At 45.8% G+C, this 23848-nt stretch overlaps 1 protein-coding gene across 1 annotated transcript in view; it reads right to left on the reverse strand.

The window, feature by feature from the left end:
• The window catches only part of LOC106611901 (janus kinase and microtubule-interacting protein 1), a 55089-nt gene that overhangs the window by 27583 nt on the left and 3658 nt on the right, over nucleotides 1–23848 (reverse strand). Inside the window, exons 2-4 of the mRNA XM_014212557.3 lie at nucleotides 6209–6507; nucleotides 3814–4146; nucleotides 3220–3381 (exon numbers count right to left, since the gene is read on the reverse strand). Of these exons, the coding sequence (XP_014068032.1) occupies nucleotides 3220–3381; nucleotides 3814–4146; nucleotides 6209–6364 (651 nt within the window). The 5' untranslated portion in view covers nucleotides 6365–6507. The remainder of the gene's footprint in view (nucleotides 1–3219; nucleotides 3382–3813; nucleotides 4147–6208; nucleotides 6508–23848) is intronic.

Here is a 23848-nt window from a genome sequence, read left to right on the forward strand (position 1 = left end):
TTCCAAACCAGCTCATTATTCTCCAACCCATTGCTCTCCTCCTTCCAAACCTGCTCATTATTCTCCAACCCATTGCTCTCCTCCTTCCAAACCAGCTCATTATTCTCCAACCCATTGCTCTCCTCCTTCCAAACCAGCTCATTATTCTCCAACCCATTGCTCTCCTCCTTCCAAACCAGCTCATTATTCTCCAACCCATTGCTCTCCTCCTCCAAAACCAGCTCATTATTCTCCAACCCATTGCTCTCCTCCTTCCAAACCAGCTCATTATTCTCCAACCCATTGCTCTCCTCCTTCAAAACCAGCTCATTATTCTCCAACCCATTGCTCTCCTCCTTCCAAACCAGCTCATTATTCTCCAACCCATTGCTCTCCTCCTTCCAAACCAGCTCATTATTCTCCAACCCATTGCTCTCCTCCTTCCAAACCAGCTCATTATTCTCCAACCCATTGCTCTCCTCCTCCAAAACCAGCTCATTATTCTCCAACCCATTGCTCTCCTCCTTCCAAACCAGCTCATTATTCTCCAACCCATTGCTCTCCTCCTTCAAAACCAGCTCATTATTCTCCAACCCATTGCTCTCCTCCTTCCAAACCAGCTCATTATTCTCCAACCCATTGCTCTCCTCCTTCCAAACCAGCTCATTATTCTCCAACCCATTGCTCTCCTCCTTCCAAACCAGCTCATTATTCTCCAACCACAGACTAGGGCCCCAACAAATTATACGACGTCAACATTGTTGAGAGAATTTCATTCATTAATCTTAGTTCACACTCCCTCCATTTTTCTCTCAACCTGTCCTCATCCCACCCCCTTCTCTCATCCCTCTCTCTTCCTTTACCCCTTCTGTTTCCTTGTGAAATAATATAGCTGTGGCTGTAAAGCAGCTGCAGAGATCTCCTTTATGGCCCTGTTTTTCCACTGTTCTTCTGTGCTGTAGTTAATCAGTCTCTGTGTTATCTGGGTCTCAGTTAAATACAACTGGAGATCAACACAGTGCAATTCAAGCTCTCCGTCAGATGACTACAGTAAGTTAAAGTTCAGTAGAAGTGCATACGCGGAACGGAACGAGAGAAGGAGATCTATAGTTAGAGAGTGGTTCCCATTTCAGTTAGCTATGGTTAATGATTTATATGGTTTATGGTCCTAATTTGGTTTGAAGTTTGGTTAACTTTCAGGTCACTCACCAGACCAGACACTCCAGTCTCGCACATGGACTTTGTGTGATGTGGGTTGGGATCAATCAGGAGTTATGGTTATGGTTTGTGGTCGGGGTTATGGTTTGTGGTCGGGGTTATGGTTTGTGGTCGGGGTTATGGGTTATGGTTTGTGGTCGGGGTTATGGTTTGTGGTCGGGGTTATGGGTTATGGTTATGGTTTGTGGTCGGGGTTATGGTTTGTGGTCGGGGTTATGGGTTATGGTTTGTGGTCGGGGTTATGGTTTGTGGTCGGGGTTATGGTTTGTGGTCGGGGTTATGGTTATGGTCGGGGTTATGGTTTGTGGTCGGGGTTATGGTTTGTGGTCGGGGTTATGGTTATGGTTATGGTCGGGGTTATGGGTTATGGTTTGTGGTCGGGGTTATGGGTTATGGTTATGGTTTGTGGTCGGGGTTATGGTTTGTGGTCGGGGTTATGGTTTGTGGTCGGGGTTATGGTTTGTGGTCGGGGTTATGGTTATGGTCGGGGTTATGGTTTGTGGTCGGGGTTATGGTTTGTGGTCGGGGTTATGGTTATGGTTATGGTCGGGGTTATGGGTTATGGTTTGTGGTCGGGGTTATGGGTTATGGTTATGGTTTGTGGTCGGGGTTATGGTTATGGTTTGTGGTCGGGGTTATGGTTTGTGGTCGGGGTTATGGTTATGGTCGGGGTTATGGTTATGGTCGGGGTTATGGTTTGTGGTCGGGGTTATGGTTTGTGGTCGGGGTTATGGGTTATGGTTAGTGGTCGGGGTTATGGTTTGTGGTCGGGGTTATGGTTTGTGGTCGGGGTTATGGGTTATGGTTAGTGGTCGGGGTTATGGTTTGTGGTCGGGGTTATGGTTTGTGGTCGGGGTTATGGGTTATGGTTATGGTCGGGGTTATGGTTTGTGGTCGGGGTTATGGTTTGTGGTCGGGGTTATGGGTTATGGTTAGTGGTCGGGGTTATGGTTTGTGGTCGGGGTTATGGTTATGGTCGGGGTTATGGTTATGGTCGGGGTTATGGTTATGGTCGGGGTTATGGTTTGTGGTCGGGGTTATGGTTTGTGGTCGGGGTTATGGTTATGGTCGGGGTTATGGTTATGGTCGGGGTTATGGTCGGGGTTATGGTTATGGGTTATGGTTATGGTTTGTGGTCGGGGTTATGGTTATGGTCGGGGTTATGGTTTGTGGTCGGGGTTATGGTTTGTGGTCGGGGTTATGGTTATGGTTATGGTCGGGGTTATGGGTTATGGTTTGTGGTCGGGGTTATGGGTTATGGTTATGGTTTGTGGTCGGGGTTATGGTTATGGTTTGTGGTCGGGGTTATGGTTTGTGGTCGGGGTTATGGTTATGGTCGGGGTTATGGTTTGTGGTCGGGGTTATGGTTTGTGGTCGGGGTTATGGTTATGGTCGGGGTTATGGTTTGTGGTCGGGGTTATGGTTATGGTCGGGGTTATGGTTTGTGGTCGGGGTTATGGTTTGTGGTCGGGGTTATGGTTTGTGGTCGGGGTTATGGTTATGGTCGGGGTTATGGTCGGGGTTATGGTTATGGTTTGTGGTCGGGGTTATGGTTATGGTCGGGGTTATGGTTTGTGGTCGGGGTTATGGGTTATGGTTAGTGGTCGGGGTTATGGTTTGTGGTCGGGGTTATGGTTATGGTCGGGGTTATGGTTATGGTCGGGGTTATGGTTATGGTCGGGGTTATGGTTTGTGGTCGGGGTTATGGTTTGTGGTCGGGGTTATGGTTTGTGGTCGGGGTTATGGTTATGGTCGGGGTTATGGTTATGGTCGGGGTTATGGTCGGGGTTATGGTTTGTGGTCGGGGTTATGGGTTATGGTTATGGTTTGTGGTCGGGGTTATGGTTTGTGGTCGGGGTTATGGTTATGGTCGGGGTTATGGTTATGGTCGGGGTTATGGTTTGTGGTCGGGGTTATGGTTTGTGGTCGGGGTTATGGTTTGTGGTCGGGGTTATGGTTTGTGGTCGGGGTTATGGTTTGCAGACAGGCACGTGGTGTGCGGCCATGTTACGGTCGACTCACCACCCGGCGGATGTCTCTCTCACAGTCTCTCTTGATGCGGTTGATCTCATCCTGGTGCTGCTGGTAGGCTGTTCGGAGGTCGGCTGCTTTGGCCTTGTCTGCCTGCAGCGTGTTAGACAGAGCCTCCTCAACCTGCTTCCGTGCCGTCTCCTGCTTCAGGACCTGGGGGGAACACACACACACACACACACACACACACACACACACACAACACACACACACACACACACACACACACACACACACACACACACACACACACACACACACAGCTAGTGTGTATAGCGTTACACTTCCCATCTAGTATACACTTCAAGTATACGCCCCCTGAAGCAATTAAGATGATTGGGGACATAGTAATGTCACATGACTTTTAGAAACAAAGAAGATGCTCTGAACAACAACTTTCAAGACCAGACTAAACACAGACTTGAAACAAGGCATCTACCTGCGAGGGGAGTCTAGCTGGTAGAAGGAATTAACAGTAGCCTGACCCACACCAGGCTAAGATTCTGATTGGCCACGGGGTAGAAAACCACTGTGCAAATAGCACAATGCAGGTTGGATTCAAATTGAGCCCCCAGGCCAGCCTACCTCCTGCTGTAGTCTGAGTCTCTCCCCATCGAAGGACCTCCTGGCCTCCTCCCGGGCCTCCCCTAGCAGGGCACTCTTCAGCTTGTCCGCAGCCCCGTCCCTCAGTGCGTGGACCAGCCCCTGCAGCCGGTGCACTTCCCCGTCGCGGATCTTAATGGTACGCGCCAGCTCCAACTCGTGTTGCCGTGCCAACGCCTCGCGGGCGGCGGCCAGCTCGCGGAGCTTCTCCTCGTGCAGTTTGGCGCGGAGGTCGGTGAGGACCACCGTGTGTTTGTGTTGTTCCAGTTCCCTGGCTTGCCTCTGCTCCTGGAGACGCTCTCGCAGCTTAGAGACCTACCCAGGGGAGGACAGGAGCGTGGGATAGAGAAGAGGGGAGGGAGAGGAGGGTGGGATAGAGGAGTGGGGAGAGAGAGGTGTGGGGAAGAGGAGAGGGGAGGGAGAAGAGCATGGGATAGAGGAGAGGGGAGGGTGGGATAGAGGAGAGGGGAGGGAGAGGAGCGTGGGACAGAGAAGAGGGGAGGGAGAGGAGGATGGGATAGAGGAGGGGAGGGAGAGGAGCGTGGGATAGAGGAGGGGAGGGAAAGGAGGGTGGGATAGAGGAGAGGGGAGGGAGAGGAGCGTGGGATAGAGGAGAGGGGAGGGAGAGGAGGGTGGGATAGAGGAGTGGGGAGAGAGAGGTGTGGGGAAGAGGAGAGGGGAGGGAGAAGAGCATGGGATAGAGGAGAGGGGAGGGTGGGATAGAGGAGAGGGGAGGGTGGGATAGAGGAGAGGGGAGGGTGGGATAGAGGAGAGGGGAGCGTGGGATAGAGGAGAGGTGAGGGTGGGATAGAGGAGAGGGGAGGGTGGGATAGAGGAGAGGGGAGGGAGGGATAGAGGAGAGGGGAGGGTGGGATAGAGGAGAGGGGAGGGAGAGGAGGGTGGGATAGAGGAGAGGGGAGGGAGAGGAGCGTGGGATAGAGGAGAGGGGAGGGTGGGATAGAGGAGAGGGGAGGGAGAGGAGCGTGGGACAGAGAAGAGGGGAGGGAGAGGAGGGTGGGATAGAGGAGGGGAGGGAGAGGAGCGTGGGATAGAGGAGAGGGGAGGGTGGGATAGAGGAGAGGGGAGGAGAGAGGAGGGTGGGATAGAGGAGAGGGGCGGAGAGAGGAGGGTGGGATAGTGGAGAGGGGAGGAGAGAGGAGCGTGGGATAGAGAAGAGGGGAGGAGAGAGGAGGGTGGGATAGAGGAGAGGGGAGGGAGAGGAGCGTGGGATAGAGGAGAGGGGAGAGAGAGGAGTGTGGGAAAGAAGAGAGGGGAGAGAGAGAAGCGTGGGACAGAGGAGAGCGGAGGAGAGAGGAGGGTGGGATAGAGGAGAGGGGAGGGTGGGATAGAGGAGAGGAGAGAGGAGGGTGGGATAGAGGAGAGAAGAGAGAAAGGAGGGTGGGATAGAGGAGAGGGGAGAGAGAGGAGTGTGGGATAGAGAGGGGAGGGAGAGGAGCGTGGGATAGAGGAGAGGGGAGGGAGAGGAGTGTGGGATAGAGGAGAGGGGAGGGAGAGGAGTGTGGGATAGAGGAGAGGGGAGAGAGAGGAGGGTGGGATAGAGGAGAGGGGAGAGAGAGGAGGGTGGGATAGAGGAGAGGGGAGAGAGAGGAGTGTGGGATAGAGGAGAGGGGAGAGAGAGGAGTGTGGGATAGAGGAGAGGGGAGAGAGAGGAGGGTGGGATAGAGGAGAGGGGAGAGAGAGGAGTGTGGGATAGAGGAGAGGGGAGAGAGAGGAGTGTGGGATAGAGGAGAGGGGAGAGAGAGGAGTGTGGGATAGAGGAGAGGGGAGAGAGAGGAGTGTGGGATAGAGGAGAGGGGAGGGAGAGGAGTGTGGGATAGAGGAGAGGGGAGGGAGAGGAGTGTGGGATAGAGGAGAGGGGAGAGAGAGAAGTGTGGGATAGAGGAGAGGGGAGAGAGAGGAGTGTGGGATAGAGGAGAGGGGAGAGAGAGGAGTGTGGGAAAGAGGAGAGGGGAGGGGGAGGAGTGTGGGATAGAGGGGAGGGGAGGGAGAGGAGCATGTGATAGAGGAGAGGGGAGGGAGAGGAGGGTGGGGATAGAGGAGAGGGGAGGGGGAGGAGTGTGGGATAGAGGAGAGGGGAGGGGGGAGGGAGAGGAGCGTGGGATAGAGGAGAGGGGAGGGAAAGGAGGGTGGGATAGAGGAGAGGGGAGGGGGAGGAGCGTGGGATAGAGGAGAGGGGAGAGACAAACGGGAGGAAGAGGAGGAGAGAAAGAGTGACGTAGGTAAGGGAATAAGAAAAAGAGAGATAATGATTCTTCATAGTATCATTAACAGTAGATCACAAAAGACCAACAGATAATGATATCATTATCAACATCATCAATTTCCTCCTTATCATCATCAGAGGGGAGGGGCCTACCTTGCCCTTCTCCTGCTGCAGTTCTATCTGGATGTCCATCAGCTTGTTCCGAAACTCCTCATTGGCTGTCTGCGCAAAGTCGCCCATGACCTCAGTCCTCTCCTTCCCGCGCGTCTTCTTGGGATGCGGGGCTGAGGTGTGCGTGGTCGATGACATCGTGCTCCGTCCGCCCAATTAGAAGGTACGGCTCAGAGTGGATGAGGAAGTGGACTCAAGCGCTGTACTTCCTCCCCACACAGCCTTCCCTATGTGCCTTCATCATCCTCATCTACATCACTGGCTGGGGATCCCTGTCTGTCCTGCAGGCATGCAAAAAGAGAGCGAGAGAACGAGAGCGTGAGAGAGAGAGAGTGAGAGAGGAGCAACAGATTAGTCACAGCACTGAGTATGATTACATGCACACTAATAATTCCATTTTAAACTGATTATGGCAGTAGGCCGAGTATGGCAATAGTCATGTAAACACTTTACTCTGCTTATCTTAAATCGGCGTACGGTCAAAATTGAAGTAAGCACACGCCGATTAAAACACATGTATTTCTGAGCAATCTTTGTAATTGTTAGGACATGTAAACAGGCTGAATCAGAGTTCCAGCTGTATATTTGATCTGCACATGTGGCAGCACCAGTAGCACAAGCCTCCCTCTTTAGCACGAGTGAAGTAAGTTCTGGAAAACTGAAAGTAGGAATCTTACAAATTGTTTTCTCATACAAACTTCACATGTCTGAACTCAGAATGAAATAGGTTTCCCCAAAATAACATGGTCACTGTGGTAGAGCGTTTATTATGATTGGTGATTTAAATCCCATCAGGAAGCTCGATTTCAGATGTGTCCATGGAAACAGGATTATTAGGAAAATCGTTGTTCTTGCAAAGCATGTAAACGTTTTAAACCATTATATTAATCTGACTATCCACAGTCATCGTATTATTGTGTGCATGTAACCATACTCATTGTTACAGGCTACATTTCATTACTACATCAAGTGAATGCCTCAGATATGAGGCAACAAGTATTGTGTGAAAATCAAATCATAGCCTAGCACAGTGGAGCCTGAGGAAAATACTATATTATGAGACGTAGAAACACACACACACACACACACACACACACACACACACACACACACACACACACACACACCACACACACACACACACACACACACACACACACACACACACACACACACACACGCGCCATGTGCCCCCCTCAGATTTGTCCTGTTTAAAAAACACACATATATATATACATATACATACATACATACATACATACATACATACATACATACATACATACATACATACATACATACATACATACATACATACATACATACATACATACATACATATATTTGTTTGTTGTTTCTCTGTAATACTACTAGCCACTTAGCAATTTTATGAAGTTGTCTTTAGCTAGCCAGATAGGTTCCCAATGTCCCAACCTCATAACTAGATACCAAGAAGCCATTTCAAACTATCAATCAAGTTAGAGTAGCTAGTTTATTCTAACTATTTTAGCAGGCAATCCTGCTGGCAAGGTTGGTAGACTTTACAAAAGCAAGCAATTACTAAATGTACTGAATTAGACTCACATTCCTTTCAATCTTTTACCCAGATTTGAGCCTATTTAGTTTGTTAAAAAAGAACCACTAGTCAGGAGGATACAGACAGCACAAGAGACATGCTTAGATATGCAGAAAAACATATCTTTTAACATAGAATTAAACATTATGATTATGGCTCTAGATTGCAGGAAAAAAACTGTTTCAGGTGTTTGAAAAATTGTAAATTCTCCAACTTCAGGACAGGGGTCCTAGTGTTGCATCCATCCCCCAGCCATCCTCACGCGCCCCCTCACACACACACAAAACACAAACACACCTCCACATCAAATCAAATGTTATTGGTCACATACACATGGTTAGCAGATGTTATTGTGAGTGTAGTGAAATGTTTATGCTTCTAGATCTGACAGTGCAGCAGTATCTAACAGGTAATATCTAACAATTAAACAACAAAACCTAATACACACAATCTGGTAAAGGGATGAGAATATATAAGTATAAAATATACAGATGAGCTGTGACAGAGCAGCTAAGATGCAATAGATAGTATAGAATAGATAGTGTAGGATACAGTATACAGTACATACTGTATGAGATAAGTAATGTGAGATATGTAAACGTTCTTAAAGTGGCATTACCACTACTACAGCCAAGAGAACCCTCTACTACTACTACAGCCAAGAGAACCCTCTACCACTACTACAGCCAAGAGAACCCTCTACTACTACTACAGCCAAGAGAACCCTCTACCACTACTACAGCCAAGAGAACCCTCTACTACTACTACAGCCAAGAGAACCCTCTACTACTACTACAGCCAAGAGAACCCTCTACTACTACTACAGCCAAGAGAACCCTCTACTACACCCTCTACTACTACTACAGCCAAGAGAACCCTCTACCACTACTACAGCCAAGAGAACCCTCTACTACTACTACAGCCAAGAGAACCCTCTACTACTACTACAGCCAAGAGAACCCTCTACTACTACTACAGCCAAGAGAACCCTCTACCACTACTACAGCCAAGAGAACCCTACAGCCAAGAGAGAGCCCTATAGCCAAGAGAGAACCCTACAGCCAAGAGAGCCCTACAGCCAAGAGAGAACCCTATAGCCGAGAGAACCCTATAGCCAAGAGAGAACCCTACAGCCAAGAGAGAACCCTATAGTAAGAGAGAACACTACAGCCAAGAGAGAGCCCTACAGCCAAGTGGACCATACAGCCAAGAGAACCCTATAGCCAAGAGAACCCTATAGCCAGGAGAACCCTACAGCCAGGAGAACCCTCTATTATTGGACTGTCTGGGACTACCACAAATGATTCAGTCTCTCCTCTCCCCGAAGCCCTCTTCTGCTATCAGAGGGAGTAACATTAACCTCAGACCCCTGCTAGCCTGTCCCTTATCCTTATCTCAAACCTCCCACCCTTCTGCCGGTCCTCCCCTGGTCCCGCCCCGCCCCACGCTACTCCTCTCTCCTTGCCCTTCTCTTTACATTTGACATTTTTTGTCATTTAGCGGACGCTCTTATCCAGAGCGACTTACATTTTATCAAACCCACAACCCTGGTGTTGTGAGCCACACGGAACCGACTTTGTAGTTCTAATGAGGTTCTTGTAGGGAGCCATGTTGTCTAAGGGTTGGACTGCAGACAGGAGAATGTTTTATTATACAGAATGACAGAATATATCAACAGTACCCTCTTGTCCTGGAATGTCCACGTTGAGAATGGACTGAAGTGTCTCTTTCTACATTCATAATGCTGTGGAAGTGTTCCAGTGTAACCCAGTGACCTTCCCATTCTACTGAGTATTAAATCAATAATTCAACATTTAGTTGAATGAAGCATTAAGCCCGCAGGCTGCTCCATCCTTTCACACACGCACGTGTACACGCACACACTACTCACACAGATGGCAGCAATTGTTACCAAGACTACCCTTGCTCTTAAACTTCACTCATCCCACAGCAAATTACCCTGGGAAAGAGGAAAGAGCCTCCTGGAGGATTTCAGACCTCTCGACACACACACACACACACACACACACACACACACACACACACACACACACACACACACACACACACACACACACACACACACACACACACACACACACACACACACACACACACACACACACACACACACACACACACAAACATCTGCGTTGCACTCACACTAAACATACACAGACGACATGATTTCTTTATCTGAAGACCATCTCTCAGACGAGGTTGACTGAGAGTCAGAAATGCATTGCTGGGGGCAGGGGAGCTCTCCACCACACAGCGATAGGCAGAATGAACAGGCACGCACTGGGTGAATACAAGAAGTGAGGAAGAGATGGAGAGAGAGAGGGGGAGCTAGAGAGGAAGGGAGAAGTGGAGATAGAGATTTGAAGATAGAAAGAGTGAGAAATGTGTCTGTTGTAACAGCTTGCAGGACACACTGAACGCCCTCCTCCTCCTCTCCCCACTCTGCCCTACATTTCCTCCTTCCATCCCTTCCGTTGCTATGATGATGTCACAGAGCAAAGTGGAGGGGAAAGCAGGGATCTCATTCTCCCATTCACACAGAGAGAGAGAGAGGGACAGAGAGAGAGACAGAGAGAGAGACAGAGAGAGAGACAGAGAGAGAGAGAGAGAGAGAGAGGGACAGAGAGAGAGACAGAGAGAGAGAGAGGGACAGAGAGAGAGAGACAGAGAGAGAGAGAGAGAGAGAGAGAGAGACAGAGAGAGAGAGAGAGAGAGAGAGAGAGAGAGAGGGACAGAGAGAGAGAGAGGGACAGAGAGAGAGACAGAGAGAGAGAGAGGGACAGAGAGAGAGAGAGAGAGAGAGAACAGAGAGCGAGAGAGAGAGAGAGAGAGAGAGAGAGAGAGAGAGAGAGAGAGGCAGATCTGGCTCTCAAGAGAAGACAGGCTATGTGCACACTGCCCACAAAATGAGGTGGAAACTGAGATGCACTTCCTAACCTCCTGCCAAATGTATGACCATATTAGAGACACATATTTCCCTCAGATTACACAGACCCACAAATAATTCGAAAACAAATCCAATTTTGATAAACTCCCATATCTACTGGGTGAAATACCACAGTGTGACATCACAGCAGCAGTATCTGTGACCTGCCATGACAAAAGGACAACCAGTGAAGAACAAACACCATTGTAAATACAACCCATATTTATGTTTATTTATTTTCCCTTTTGTACTTTAACTATTTGCACATCGTTACAACACTGTATATAGACATAATATGACATTTGTAATGTCTTTATTCTTTTGGAACTTCTATGAGTGTAATATTTACTGTTTATTTCACTTTTGTATATTATCTACTTCACTTGCTTTGGCAATGTTAACATATGTTTCCCATGCCAATAAAGCATCTTGAATTTAATTGAAATGAATTGAGAGAGAGAGAGAAACATGCACAGAGACAGTCATACACACAAAGAACAAAACACTTGCATTCACAATAACATCTATTAACACTAACATCTATTAACACTATTAACACTAACATCTATTAACACTAACACTAACATCTATTAACACTAACACTAAGAGCTATTAACACTATTAACACTAACATCTATTAACACTATCATCTATTAACACTAACATCTATTAACACTAACATCTATTAACACTATTAACACTAACATCTATTAACACTATCATCTATTCACACTAACATCTATTCACACTAACATCTATTCACACTAACATCTATTAACACTATTAACACTAACATCTATTAACACTATTAACCTCTATGGGCTAGGTGGGACGCTAGCGTGCCACCCGTGGTGCACTCCATCAACAGCAGGTGCATTTCAAGAGCGGCAAATTTGAATCCAAATAAATGTCAAAATTCAAATTTTTCAAACATACAACTATTTTACACCCTTTGAAAGATAAACATCTCCTTAATCTAACCACGTTTTACGATTTCAAAAAGGTTTTACGGCGAAAGCATAAATTTAGAGTATGTTAGGACAGTACATTTACAAGAGTTGTGTGTAATGTTTTGTTAAGTCAAAGACAGGGTCACCAAAACCATAAAACCAGCTAAAATGATGCACTAACCTTTTACAATCTCCATCAGATGACACTCCTAGGACATTATGTTAGACAATGCATGCATTTTTAGTTCTATCAAGTTCATATTTATATCCAAAAACAGCGTTTTACTATGGCATTGATGTTGAGGAAATCGTTTCCCTCCAATAACCGGCAGTCAAGTCAGCGTCACAAATTAAATAATTAAAATTAGAAAACATTGGTAAAATATTAGATTGTCATTTAAAGAATTATAGATTTACATCTCTTGAACGCAATCAACTTGCCAGATTTAAAAATAACCTTACTGGGAAATCACACTTTGCAATAATCTGAGCACTGCGCCCAGAAAAATACGCGTTGCGATACAGACTAGACGTCATGTTGGGGAGATCTAAAATCGAAAATACTATGTAAATAATCCATTACCTTTGATTCTCTTCATCAGATGTCACTTCCAGGTATCACAGGTCCATAACGAATGTAGTTTTGTTCAAAAAAGCTCATCATTTATGTCAAAAAATCTCCGTCTTGTTAGCACATGATCTAAGCCAGCCGGACTTCTCGTCATGAACGAGGGGAAAAAATATATTTACGTTCGTTCAAACATGTCAAACGTTGTATAGCATAAATCATTAGGGCCTTTTTTAACCAGAACATGAATAATATTCAAGGTGGACGAATGCATACTCTTTTATAACGTATTGGAACGAGGGTACCCAACATGAACTCGCGCGCCAGGTGTCTAATGGGACATCATCGTTCCATGGCTCTTGTTCGGTCAGATCTCCCTCCAGAAGACTCAAAACACTTTGTAAAGGCTGGTGACATCTAGTGGAAGCAATAGGAAGTGCCAAAATATTCCTCAGCCCCTGTGTTTTTCAATGGGATAGGTTTAAAGGTAATACAACACATCAGGTATCCACTTCCTGTCAGAAAATGTCTCAGGGTTTTGCCTGCCAAATGAGTTCTGTTATACTCACAGACACCATTCAAACAGTTTTAGAAACTTTAGAGTGTTTTCTATCCATATATAATAAGTATATGCATATTCTAGTTACTGGGTAGGATTAGTAACCAGATTAAATCGGGTACATTTTTTTTATCCAGACGTGCAAATGCTGCCCCCTAGCCCTAACACTAACATCTATTAACACTATTAACACTAACATCTATTAACACTATTAACACTAACATCTATTAACACTATTAACTCTAACATCTATTAACACTATTAACACTAACATCTATTAACACTATCATCTATTAACACTATTAACACTAACATCTATTAACACTAAAATCTATTAACACTAACATCTATTAACACTATTAACACTAACATCTATTAACACTAACATCTATTAACACTAACATCTATTAACACTATTAACACTAACATCTATTAACACTATTAACACTAACATCTATTAACACTATCACCTATTAACAATATTAACACTAACATCTATTAACACTATTAACACTATCATCTATTAACACTATCATCTATTAACACTAACATCTATTAACACTAACATCTATTAACACTATTAACACTAACATCTATTAACACTATTAACACTAACATCTATTAACACTATTAACACTAACATCTATTAACACTATTAACACTATAATCTATTAACACTATCATCTATTAACACTATTAACACTAACATCTATTAACACTAACATCTATTAACACTAACATCTATTAACACTAACATCTATTAACACTATTAACACTATCATCTATTAACACTAACATCTATTAACACTAACATCTATTAACACTAACATCTATTAACACTATCATCTATTAACACTAACATCTATTAACACTATTAACACTAACATCTATTAACACTATTAACACTAACATCTATTAACACTATTAACACTAACATCTATTAACACTAACATCTATTAACACTATCATCTATTAACACTAACATCTATTAACACTATTAACACTAACATCTATTAACACTAACATCTATTAACACTAACATCTATTCACACTAACATCTATTCACACTAACATCTATTCACACTAACATCGAATTACACTAACACAAATTCATTCATTCATTCCTCACCAGAATGAGTCCAGGTGCTAAGCTCATATTTCAGGGGAAGGGGTAATCCCATGTTTGTTGAATCATTTGTTTGCACAATCAATACCAACAGGAAGAGAAGCATGCCTCAGCCGGTAGCTCAATGTGTGTTTATGGGTGTACTTTAATTAGCGGCCAATTGCAGGCTGGATTTGTCGATATGAATTCCATGCACATTTTCTAATCTATGTTTTGGAATGTGAATGGTAGTGACTGTGTCTCTATGTTGACGGCTTTACTCATCCCCTCGTCTAAACCCCTCCCTCTGGAAGTGACCCTACATGTTCTTTAAAAAAAACATGACAACAGACAACAGTAGGAAGGCTTCAGTAGGTTGTCCTAGTCGTCTACTATACTAAGTCATCAAAGGAAAAAGGAAAACAAATTTCATAATGGAATCCAGCCCAAGTTTAGATGGAAATGAAACCCAGTAACATATGGGGGAGGGGTTCCCCTCCTTGGTAAGCGTAGTAAAACATCAAAGACATCCACCTCACATCCCTGGAACAGATGTTCCCATCCCCACTGACTATATATGTGTGTGTGTGTGTGTGTGTGTGTGTGTGTGTGTGGTGTGTGTGTGTGTGTGTTTTTTTTACGGTCCCGTGAAAAGCAGGAATGTAATATTGGAAGCTGTGTTGTTTTATGAGGGTAAAGGACAAACTAACACTAAATACCACTCATATTAGCAGATCTCTCTCAAACCATGAGGGTTGACGTTTACATATTGTCACGGATTCCCCCGGTACTGCTGCTCATTCCGTTCACCAGCTCCGGAGGTCTACGCCACCGGCCTTCTAGGCATCACTGAACTGGATTCATTACCACCAACCCGGACTATCTTGTCTCATTACGCACACCTGGTTCCCATTCCCCCTGATTAGTATGTTACATTTGTGCCCTCTGTTCCCCGTTGTCCTTGTTGATTATTGTTCCATGTCCGTTGGTCTTGTAAGTACCTGTGCTCTGTTGTTACTGTGCAATTATTATTACGGGTCTCATCCAGTGTATTTATTAGAGGTTTACACCTTGCTCTTTGTTTGGGTTACAGCCCTGTGTTATATAAACTGAGCAACAAAAGAAACGTCCTCTCAGTCTCAACTGCGTTTTTTTTCAGCAAACTTAACATATGTAAATATTTGTACGAACATAATAAGATTCAACAACTGAGACATAAACTGAACAGGTTCCACAGATATGTGACTAACAGAAATTGAATAATGTGTCCCTGAACAAAGAGGGGGTCAAAATCAAAAGTAACAGTCAGTATCTGGTGTGGCCACCAGCTGCATTAAGTACTGCAGAGCATCTCCTCCACATGGACTGAACCAGATTTGCCAGTTCTTGCTGTGAGATGTTACCCCACTCTTCCACCAAGGCACCTGCAAGTTCCCAGACATTTCTGGGGGGAGTGGCCCTAGCCCTCACCCTCCGATCCAACAGGTTCCAGACGTGCTCAATGGGATTGAGATCTGGGCTCTTCGCTGGCCATGGCAGAACACTGACATTCCTGTCTTGCAGGAAATCATGCACAGAACGAGCAGTATGGCTGGTGGCATTGTCATGCTGGAGGGTCATGTCAGGATGAGCCTGCAGGAAGGGTACCACATGAAGGAGGATGTCTTCCCTGTAATGCACAGAGTTGAGATTGCCTGCGAATCTGACCATCACCCCTGGTGAGACAAAACTGCAACTCGTCAGTGAAGAGTACCTTTTGCCAGTCCTGTCTGGTCCAGCGATGGTGGGTTTGTGCCCATAGGTGACGTTGTTGCCGGTGATGTCTGGTGAGGACCTGCCTTACAACAGGCCTCAGTTCAGCGTCTCTCAGCCTATTGCGGACTGTCTGAGCACGGATGGAGGGATTGTGCGTTCCTGGTGTAACTCGGGCAGTTGTTGTTGCCATCCTGTACCTGTCCCGCAGGTGTGATGTTCGGATATACCAATCCTGTGCAGGTGTTGTTACACGTGGTCTGCAACTGCGAGGACTCCCTGTAGCACTGTGTTAGGCATCTCACAGCACGGACATTGCAATGTATTGCCTAAGGCACATTCACGCAGATGAGCAGGGACCCTGGGCATCTTTCTTTTGGTGTTTTTCAGAGTCAGTAGAAAGGCCTCTTTAGTGTCCTAAGTTTTCATAACTGGGACCTTAATTGCCTACCGTCTGTAAGCTGTTAGTGTCTTAACGACCGTTCCACAGGTGCATGTTCATTAATTGTTTATGGTTCATTGAACACGCATGGGAAACAGTGTTTAAACCCTTTACAATGAAGATCTGTGAAGTTATTTGGGTTTTTACAAGTTATCTTTGTAAGACAGGGTCCTGAAAAAGAGACGTTTATTTTTTTGCTGAGTTTATATTAGAGGTCGACCGATTCATCGGAATGGCCGATTTCAAGTTTTCATAACAATCGGTAATCGCAATTTTTGGACACCAATCATGGCCGATTACATTGCACTCCATGAGGAGACTGCATGGCAGGCTGACTACCTGTTATGTGAGTGCAGCAAGGAGCCAAGTTAAGGTGCTAGCTAGCATTAAACGTATCTTTAAAAAAACAATCAATCTTAACATAATCACTAGTTAACTACACATGGTTGATGATATTACTAGTTTATCTAGCTTGTCCTGCGTTGCATATAATCGATGTGGTGCCTGTTAATTTATCATTGAATCACAGTGTCCTGACCCTGGTATAAGGTCATTTTTCCCTAGTAGATTGGTCAGGGCGTGACGGGGTGTTTTGTCTGTGTGTTTTGGGTTTTCTGTTTTCTATGTGGGTTGTCTAGAGTTTCATTCTATGTTGTCATTTTCTATGTTGTGGCCAGGTATGGTTTCCAATCAGAGGCAGCTGTCTATCGTTGTCTCTGATTGGAAGCCATACTTAGGCAGCCTGTTTTTCATGGGGTTTTGTAGGTGGTGTCACATTCTGACCAGTAAAAGGGGTTGTTTGTTATTGTAGTTTGGTCAGGGCGTGGCAGGGGGTGTTTGTTTAGTGTGTTTCGGGGTTTGTTGGGCAATGTTCTATGTTAGTCTATTTCTATGTCTGTGTCTAGTTAGTCTATTTCTATGATTAGTTTATTGGTTTGACCTTCAATTGGAGGCAGCTGTTTCTCGTTGCCTCTAATTGAAGGTCCTATTTAATAGGGGTGTTTTGTCCATGGGATTTTGTGGGTAGGTTGTTCTGTATGTAAGCTGTGTGCCTTACAGGCCTGTTTTTCATCCTTATTTTTGTTTAAGTGTTTGTTTTGGTTTTCTTCGTAAATAAAGAAGATGAGTATACACATTCCCGCTGCGCCTTGGTCCCATCCTTACGACGAACGTGACAGGTGATTGTTTCCGTTTAGTCTAGTGTACCCGACGGGACTGTTCTCGGTCGTTTGTTGTTTTGTTGTTGAAAGTGTATTCATTAAAGGAAAAGAATGAGCACTACCCACGCTGCGCCTTGGTCTCCTTTCAACGACCCCTGTGACACACAGCCTACTTCGCCAAACGGGTGATTTAACAAGCGCATTCGCGAAAAAAGCACTATCGTTGCACCAATGTGTACCTAACCATAAACATCAATGCCTTTCTTAAAATCAATACACAAGTAATATATTTTTAAACCTGCATATTTACTTAAAAGAAATTCATGTTAGCAGGCAATATTAAATTAGGGAAATTGTGTCACTTCTCTTGTGTTCATTGCACACAGAGTCAGGGTATATGCAACAGTTTGGGCAGCCTGGCTCGTTGCGAACTAATTTGCCAGAATTTTACGTAATTATGACATAACATTGAAGGTTGTGCAATGTAACAGGAATATTTAGACTTAGGGATGCCACCCGTTAGATAAAATACGGAACGGTTCCTTATTTCACTGAAAGAATAAATGTTTTGTTTTTGAAATGATAGTTTCCGGATTTGACCATATTAATGACCTAAGGCTCTTATTTCTGTGTGTTATTATATTATAATTAAGTCTATGATTTGATAGAGCAGTCTGACTGAGCGGTGGTAGGCAGCAGCAGGCTCGTAAGCATTCATTCAAACAGCACTTTACTGTGTTTGCCAGCAGCTCTTCGCAATGCTTCAAGCATTCCGCTGTTTATGACTTCAAGCCTATCAACTCCCGAGATTAGGCTGGCAATACTAAAGTACCTATTAGAACATCCAATAGTCAAAGGTATATGCAATTCAAATGGTATAGAGAGAAATAGTCCTATAATAAAACTTCTTACCTGGGAATATTGAAGACTCATGTTAAAAGTTAAAAGGAAAGTGTTCATTGTTCATTCAGTATTGTTGTAATTGTCATTATTACAAATATATATATAAAAATCGTCCGATTAATCGGTATCGGCTTTTTTTGGTCCTCCAATAATCGGTATCGGCATTGAAAAATCATAATTGGTCGACCTCTAGTTTATATGTTTGTGTTTGTTTTGGGCTTCGTCCCCGTCATGTTCATGACGTACGCTATTTTGGGTAGAGAAATAATCAAAAAAACGATTTTGGTATTCCTGCGCCTGTCTCCGATCATTATACAACGTGACACAGACAGACATCATCCAACCATATGGAGTTATTTGACCTCGATTTGAATAGGTCTCTAAAAACCTAATCCATGAGAGAGACTACCTGTAATATAGTACCATTACCATCAAATCCTCTGCATTTAACAGGGCCATAACTCTCACTGGTCTACACAACTAATTCATACACCCACTGTAGTGTATACACACTCTATTTATAGCAATCATGTGATCATGGTTCCATGTTTAATCAGTCAGTCGTATGAAAGGGAGCCAGTGCGAAAGACGGAACAGCTCCTCTGAGGCCTAGCTAGTTAAATGAGACAATCTGCTTATCAAACACAACAAAGGGCTTAATTACACAACAGAATAGGAGAAGGTGACTTAATGAGGAAATACTTCTGAGGACTTTCACAACACCGAGCGAGAGAGCACTATTTGGCCCTAAACAGAGAGTACACAGCGGCAGAATACCTGTTAATTTTTGCTTTGGCAATGTAAAAATATGTTTCCCATGCCAATAAAGCCCATTTATTTGAGAGAGGTGAGAGGAGAGAGCGAGAGGCTTCCCTTTTGAACTCGCCCAAATGCTCCAAACAGCCAAGCATCACGCAGAAGCAATGCCCAAAACACTAGGAACTGACAGAACACATTCCCAAAACACTAGGAACTGACAGAACACATTCCCAAAACACTAGGAACTGACAGAACACATTCCCAAAACACTAGGAACTGACAGAACACATTCCCAAAACACTAGGAACTGACAGAACAAATACCCAAAACACTAGGAACTGACAGAACACATTCCCAAAACACTAGGAACTGACAGAACACATTCCCAAAACACTAGGAACTGACAGAACACATTCCCAAAACACTAGGAACTGACAGAACACATTCCCAAAACACTAGGAACTGACAGAACACATTCCCAAAACACTAGGAACTGACAGAACACATTCCCAAAACACTAGGAACTGACAGAACACATACCCAAAACACTAGGAACTGACAGAACACATTCCCAAAACACTAGGAACTGACAGAACACATTCCCAAAACACTAGGAACTGACAGAACACATTCCCAAAACACTAGGAACTGACAGAACACATTCCCAAAACACTAGGAACTGACAGAACACATTCCCAAAACACTAGGAACTGACAGAACACATTCCCAAAACACTAGGAACTGACAGAACACATTCCCAAAACACTAGGAACTGACAGAACACATTCCCAAAACAGAACACATTCCCAAAACACTAGGAACTGACAGAACACATTCCCAAAACACTAGGAACTGACAGAACAAATACCCAAAACACTACCATCAGAAGTTCAGATGCGAGTCCCAGACACTGCCTCAGTCTCACCAACAACTGAAGCTATGCCTCAGTACTGATACTCACCACACAGGAGAACCCAGAACCCGAGCAGGACCGGCTGAGCCAAACGACCAACCAGAACCTACGCCAGACAAGGTGGTATTATTTACAACACACCTTCCTTCCGGAGCCTTCCATCCCTGAGGCCTATACTGTGGTTCACACTACACTGTACTGAGTGGGCCTTTATTGTGGTAGCATAATTGACATAGTGTACTCTGTACTACATTGTAGTAAAGGTGGTATTTCCACACTACAGAAATGACAATAGCAGCTATAATCTGATAAGTTCAGTGCAATAGCAGGGCAGCAGTGAAGGCAGATGCCTTTAGACTGGCCCGGAGCTGAGAGCTCATGACCAAACACAGATGGCCAGTCTGCAGAACAGAGCCCACAGACATGCACAGACAAAGATGGGTTAAACATTAACTTAGCCAAAGTGACTAAAGTGAGACAGAGAGAGAGACAACCCAATAAGTACACATAACAAACACACATATCCTTATACACAAATACTACACTCCACACTGTCTGGGCTGGGAATGAACCTATAAGAGGGAGGGAGGGAGGGGAAAGGGGAAAGGGGAGGAGGGAAGGAAGGAAGGAAGGAAGGAAGGATGGATGCACACTCAACACATACTGTACATTACTTCCCAACAGGATTCTTACACGTACACTAGTCTGTGGTCTCAGCAGGTTGTGCTGTGACAAAAACTGCAGCAGAGAGAAAGAGAGAACGAGCAGACTGTGGATTTACAGAACAGGTCCGGCCAGACTCCAGGCCCCGGGCCAGGTTCTGGCTGACTGATGACTGACTGATTCAGTCAGTCAGTCAGTCAGTCATCAGTCATTCAGTCAGTCAGTGACTGATGACTGACTTATTGAACAACTGACAGTAGCACTCCAAAGGTCCTATTCAGTGGCTGGGAGGTTGGGTAACGATAGGGCTACGGTTCAGTGGCTGGGAGGTTGGGTAACGATAGGCCTACGGTTCAGCGGCTGGGAGGTTGGGTAACGATAGGTCTACGGTTCAGTGGCTGGGAGGTTGGGTAACGATAGGCCTACGGTTCAGTGGCTGGGAGGTTGGGTAACGATAGGCCTACGGTTCAGTTGCTGGGAGGTTGGGTAACGATAGGCCTACGGTTCAGTTGCTGGGTGGTTGGGTAACGATAGGCCTACGGTTCAGCGGCTGGGAGGTTGGGTAACGATAGGCCTACGGTTCAGCGGCTGGGAGGTTGGGTAACGATAGGCCTACGGTTCAGCGGCTGGGAGGTTGGGTAACGATAGGCCTACGGTTCAGCGGCTGGGAGGTTGGGTAACGATAGGCCTACGGTTCAGCGGCTGGGAGGTTGGGGTAACGATAGGCCTACGGTTCAGCGGCTGGGAGGTTGGGTAACGATAGGCCTACGGTTCAGCGGCTGGGAGGTTGGGTAACGATAGGCCTACGGTTCAGCGGCTGGGAGGTTGGGTAACGATAGGCCTACGGTTCAGCGGCTGGGTGGTTGGGTAACGATAGGCCTACGGTTCAGTGGCTGGATGGTTGGGTAACGATAGGCCTACGATTCAGTGGCTGGGAGGTTGGGTAACGATAGGTCTACGGTTCAGTGGCTGAGAGGTTGGGTAACGATAGGCCTACGGTTCAGCGGCTGGGAGGTTGGGAGGTTGGGTAACGATAGGCCTACGGTTCAGCGGCTGGGAGGTTGGGTAACGATAGGCCTACGGTTCAGCGGCTGGGAGGTTGGGTAACGATAGGTCTACGGTTCAGCGGCTGGGAGGTTGGGTAACGATAGGCTTAAAGGTTCAGTGGCTGGGAGGTTGGGTAACGATAGGCCTACGGTTCAGCGGCTGGGAGGTTGGGTAACAATAGGCCTACGGTTCAGCGGCTGGGAGGTTGGGTAACGATAGGGCTACGGTTCAGTGGCTGGGAGGTTGGGTAACGATAGGCCTACGGTTCAGTGGCTGGGAGGTTTGGTAACGATAGGCCTACGGTTCAGTGGCTGGGAGGTTGGGTAACGATAGGCCTACGGTTCAGCGGCTGGGAGGTTGGGTAACGATAGGCCTACGGTTCAGCGGCTGGGAGGTTGGGTAACGATAGGCCTACGGTTCAGTTGCTGGGAGGTTGGGTAACGATAGGCCTACGGTTCAGTTGCTGGGAGGTTGGGTAACGATAGGCCTACGGTTCAGCGGCTGGGAGGTTGGGTAACGATAGGCCTACGGTTCAGCGGCTGGGAGGTTGGGTAACGATAGGCCTACGGTTCAGTTGCTGGGAGGTTGGGTAACGATAGGCCTACGGTTCAGCGGCTGGGAGGTTGGGAGGTTGGGTAACGATAGGCCTACGGTTCAGCGGCTGGGAGGTTGGGTAACGATAGGCCTACGGTTCAGCGGCTGGGAGGTTGGGTAACGATAGGCCTACGGTTCAGCGGCTGGGAGGTTGGGTAACGATAGGCCTACGGTTCAGTGGCTGGGAGGTTGGGTAACGATAGGCCTACGGTTCAGCGGCTGGGAGGTTGGGTAACGATAGGCCTACGGTTCAGTGGCTGGGAGGTTGGGTAACGATAGGCCTACGGTTCAGCGGCTGGGAGGTTGGGTAACGATAGGCCTACGGTTCAGTGGCTGGGAGGTTGGGTAACGATAGGCCTACGGTTCAGCGGCTGGGAGGTTGGTAACGATAGGCCTACGGTTCAGCGGCTGGGAGGTTGGGTAACGATAGGCCTACGGTTCAGCGGCTGGGAGGTTGGGTAACGATAGGCCTACGGTTCAGCGGCTGTGAGGTTGGGTAACGATAGGCCTACGGTTCAGCGGCTGGGAGGTTGGGTAACGATAGGCATACTTGAGTAAAAGTAAAGATACCTTAATATAAAATGACTCAAGTTAAAGTGAAAGTAAGCCAGTAAAATACTACTTCAGTCAAATGTACTTAAGTACAGTGGTAGAAAAAGTACTCAATTGTCATACTTGAGTAAAAGTACAAAGTAAAAGTAAACGCTATACTTCAAATTCCTTATACTTCTTTTGACAGCCAGGGGAACACTCCAACACTACTTTTTACTGTCCTGCAAAGCATTCAAATTGTCACTAATACTTTTGGGTGTCAGGGAAAATGTATGGAGTAAAAAGTACATGATTTTCTTTCGGAATGTAGTGAAGTAAAAGTAGTCAAAAATATAAATAGTAAAGTACAGGTACCCTGAAAAAATACTTAAGTATAAATACTTTAAAGTACTACTTAAGTACTTTACACCAACACCGCTGGCTATGGTTAAGTGGCTGGGAGGTTGGGTAACTATAGACCTATGGGGCAGCAGGCAGAGCAGGGTAACGTGGCAAAAAAACATAACAGCAACCTATTCACACACACACCACACCGAAACACAACTACACTATAATTGCAATGCTACTCACTCAAAACAACAAACAACCATAATACTGTCAAAACCACACAATACTCTCATAAAATGATCCCGTACACATACAACCACACTAACAGCCCAATTCACACACAATGACTGGACCAATACAAACACATAGCTACTGTCTAGTCATTCATACACAGCAACCATGTATACAAACAACTCTGTATTCACAACAGTCCAAGTCATGATGGGCGCTGCAGTGTTTGGTGAAGGGAGGGGGCGCAGGGCTCAACACTAATCATGCAGTCTATTTAAAGGACTACTATGCTGAATGTGATGCACCAATGGATGGGACTTAAATAGGAGAGGGTGCGATCGTACTGCAGAGGTGTGGCTGTTAATAGGCAGCGGTTGGGTGCTCATTGGTAGGACCATCATGTGACTGTCTGTGTGTCTGTGTGTCTGTGTGTCTGTGTGTCTGTGTGTCTGTGTGGCTGTCTGGCTGGCTGTCTGGCTGGCTGTCTGAGTCTGGCTGTGTGTGTGTCAGCAGTAGCCGCCCCTCCTCATCCCCTCACACACAGATGATAGGGCATCCAGTAATCTCATTAAGC

The sequence above is a fragment of the Salmo salar genome, chromosome 09, assembly GCF_965601325.2.
Source record: "Salmo salar chromosome 09, fSalSal1, whole genome shotgun sequence".
In the NCBI taxonomy this organism is placed as follows: domain Eukaryota; kingdom Metazoa; phylum Chordata; class Actinopteri; order Salmoniformes; family Salmonidae; genus Salmo; species Salmo salar.